The sequence below is a fragment of the Orycteropus afer genome, unplaced genomic scaffold (genome assembly GCF_000298275.1).
Source record: "Orycteropus afer afer isolate SDZICR_OR568_19922 unplaced genomic scaffold, OryAfe1.0 scaffold00009, whole genome shotgun sequence".
Classification (NCBI taxonomy): domain Eukaryota; kingdom Metazoa; phylum Chordata; class Mammalia; order Tubulidentata; family Orycteropodidae; genus Orycteropus; species Orycteropus afer.
In genome coordinates, this window is record NW_006921596.1 from 2,955,717 (window position 1) to 2,959,170 (window position 3,454).

General features: G+C 31.3%; 1 protein-coding gene across 1 annotated transcript in view; it reads right to left on the reverse strand.

Moving 5' to 3' along the window:
• URI1 (URI1 prefoldin like chaperone) overlaps window positions 1–3,454 on the reverse strand; it is a 97,649-nt gene that overhangs the window by 8,397 nt on the left and 85,798 nt on the right. Inside the window, exons 4-6 of the mRNA XM_007947758.1 lie at window positions 2,799–2,890; window positions 2,533–2,590; window positions 556–724 (exon numbers count right to left, since the gene is read on the reverse strand). Of these exons, the coding sequence (XP_007945949.1) occupies window positions 556–724; window positions 2,533–2,590; window positions 2,799–2,890 (319 nt within the window). The remainder of the gene's footprint in view (window positions 1–555; window positions 725–2,532; window positions 2,591–2,798; window positions 2,891–3,454) is intronic.

A 3,454-nucleotide genomic window follows, 5' to 3' on the forward strand; every position in this document is an offset into this window, starting at 1 on the left:
AAGTAGGATTGCCCAACCTTCCTTCCGAGGAGTGGCTGGTGGGTTTGAACCGCCAGCCGTCTGGTTAGCAGGCAAGTGTCTTAGCCACTATACTTCATTTACATAGTACATTAAAATTTAATATATAAAACATCTATAATTATTTAAATCAACTAAATGATATTATTTGATAATATAAAATATAGCTGAAATCTTGTAATAAAAAAATGAGAATGTTGATTTTTAAGTATTTATGTACACACACATATGCATGGCTGTGAGCATGAATACACATACACAGCCTCAAAAGAAAACAGAGAATTAATATTTCTCTTAGGTTGGTAGGATTAAAGGCATTTTAACAACAGTATACATACCTTATTACCTTTATATACATATAGACACTGATACACATTATATATTTTACATATCCATATATATATTAATAACATACTATGGTTTTTGGTATTTTCTTCAGTACACTTACATCATTTTACTAATGAGGACAAAGCATAACAAGAAAACATATATCCTAAGAAAACAATTCTCTTGGAAAAATAATTTGCCATTAGGTACCTATCAAGTTCACCCAGCAATTCTTCTTGTCTCTCTAGTTCTTCAAGGCGAGCCCACAGTTCCTGATCAGCAAGCAAATCCTTGTATTTTACATCATTTGCAAAATCTGCTTCAAAAATATCTGAAGTTTTTGGTTTGGAGTGAGGTTTATGAGCAATTCGGTGTTTTACTATTAAAAAAGAAAAAGACAGACATGTCTGCTAACACTAACTTTAAAGAAAGGCACACACCTAGAATTAATGAGACTTTTCTTTAAAAAAAAAAAAAAAGCGCTGGTGGGGGGCGGGGTTAAGGTAGAGGAGGCATAATTTTTAAGGCAAAGAGGAGAACTCCAGAATACAGCCTTGTTTCTCAAAGAACGGTCTATGGACCAACAACACTGGCATCCCTTAGAGCATCTGAATAATACAGACTCTCAGGCCTCCCCCAGACCTGCTGGATCAGAATCTGTATTTTAACAAGAGCCCTAGAGGATTCACAAGCACATTAAAGATTGTGAAGCACTGCTCTAGAGCTTCAAACATGCCTAAGAGAAATAGTCACAATGTACCCTGGTTTTAAAGCAAAATTCAACACAAGCTAATACCCATTTTCCATCCTTGCTCAAGGGATTGCAGTTACTAAAGTAACAAGCAAAAGCCTTGTCATAGGTTACTTTCAACTCTAAGGCAGTTCTAGGCATGAATACCTTAGGAGAAAATTATAAAGATGCCAATCCCTGGAAAGTTCTACTACAATTTTGTCTGTGAATATTTCTACTTCTTAAATTGCTTTGTTTTATTTATAATCCTCATGAAAGGGAAGGAGAGAGTTCAATTCTCAAATCAAATCTCTCTGCTTTTCATTTTAAAAAACATATTTATATACATACATATATATATATATACATACATACATTATACACACACACACACATATATATACATATATATTTATATATATAAAGCAAAGGAAAGTTTTGAAGAAAGCAATGGGGAAGTCTAAAATGCTGCCTGTTACAAAATGTGACTTCAAGCGCATCACAATTTTTAAATTTACAGCACAGTTTTCTAAATTTGATAACATTAAAATGTTTCATTGCCTTATTCTCTGTAATTATTATTGATAAAACTGTACTAAACAAGTTGTTATGTTTTAAGCTTATAGCATATATAAATCTCTCATTGGTCACCACACACACAAAAAACTCTAACTTGTCTTTCTGCTCTTTGTTTTTAATGTTGCCTCCTTTATTTTACCTTTTAAAGGGGAAGTTTTGTTACTTGTGATGCTACTTCATTATAGATATTATGGCTAGAATATGGCCTCTAAAAGTATCATTTTCAACCAATAAAGTTCTCTTTTAGAGCTAATTACCAAAATGTGAACTTCAAAATATAAATGTTAAGAAGAAACAGTTTTCTACAGTAGCACTTTTTTTTTTTTAAATTTCACTACTTTAACATTTTATAACAGGGGAACCATTACCTTTAGAGACATAAACACATACCACATCTTTGGCAAGAGAAATCTATTGGATGAACCTGGAAAGAACCTGTGTAGAGAAAGCTACTATAGGTACCATAAAAGAAATGGCTAAAATATACTTCAATTATATTCATTCTTTCTTCCAAAAACACCATCTAAAGCTGCAGTTTTAAAAGGAGCAAAAACTGTATTTCTTGACCAAGGTCAAAGATTAAATTAGAAGATCCATGTCTGGAATATACATCTTCTGAGTCTTAGAGATTGGATCACTAGAGAGCTTTGAAATTCCACCACTTAAAAAGAGATCAGTCCAGAATCAACTCTCCATCGAAACGTTATTCATCTACTAATTTTTTGTAAGTCTACCCAAAGAAAAAATGTTTACCTTGTATGAATTTTTTTTAAAAGTATCACATTATAAATTCCAAATACATCACAGAAGACTCCATGAAAATCAACACCAATGCCAAATTCCTAAAGAATGATACATAAAACAATCTGACTGCTTACCTTTACATTCAAAGTCATTTTTAATTTCTTCTCTTATGTCAACAATATCACTTGCAGCCTAATTTAAAAAAAAAAAAAAAGCACATCAACAATTTTAATCCCCCATATGATTTATGTTAAAGTTACCATAGGTTCATACAACCTAAAAATGATGTCTGAAAGCATCTGAGACTTTTGTTCATTGGCTGTGAGGTTTTCTTCAGTGTGTAAAATATTTCTCTAAAATGTTTACTAATTTTATTTTTGAAGACTGAAAAAATACTCACATCACTCATTTTCTGCAAGTCTTCTGTGAATTCAACTCTGGATTCAAAATTTTTCATCACTTTTTTTAAGTCATCTATTGTTTTTCTTATATCTGAAATAACAACCAGAACTATTATGTAAAATAGGGTACACATAATATCTCAGGTAACATTTTATCTGTACTCCTATCATACTACAAATATGATTTAATAATGATGGTTTTGAAAAGCTTCACCTCATTTTTATTTTCATTTTAAATGGACTGCTTTGAAATTCAGTCACACCATGTGTTTTTGTGATATATAGTGCATTCATTCCTCTATTACTAATAAAATGTCTACTAAAATTCTTCTCTATATTATAGAACACAGATGTTGCACGGTGCTACCAAATTCTGACAGAACAACCACCTCGTTGGACTATCACACATAATGTAGTATTTCACAATATTATGCAAAGATAATTTTTATCCAATTAGATAATGAATGGATAGGAAGAGTTAAAGTAAGTTACTTTGTTTCTGTAGAGAAAAAAAATCCTGAATTATATTACTGACCATACAAAGCTTATTTTCCAAGCTTAAATTTTAATAACTGCCAACAAATACTCTATACCCCCTTAACTCCTCTTAAATATTGCCCTCCACTAAACTATTTGAAAAGAAAAAAAAAAAAAA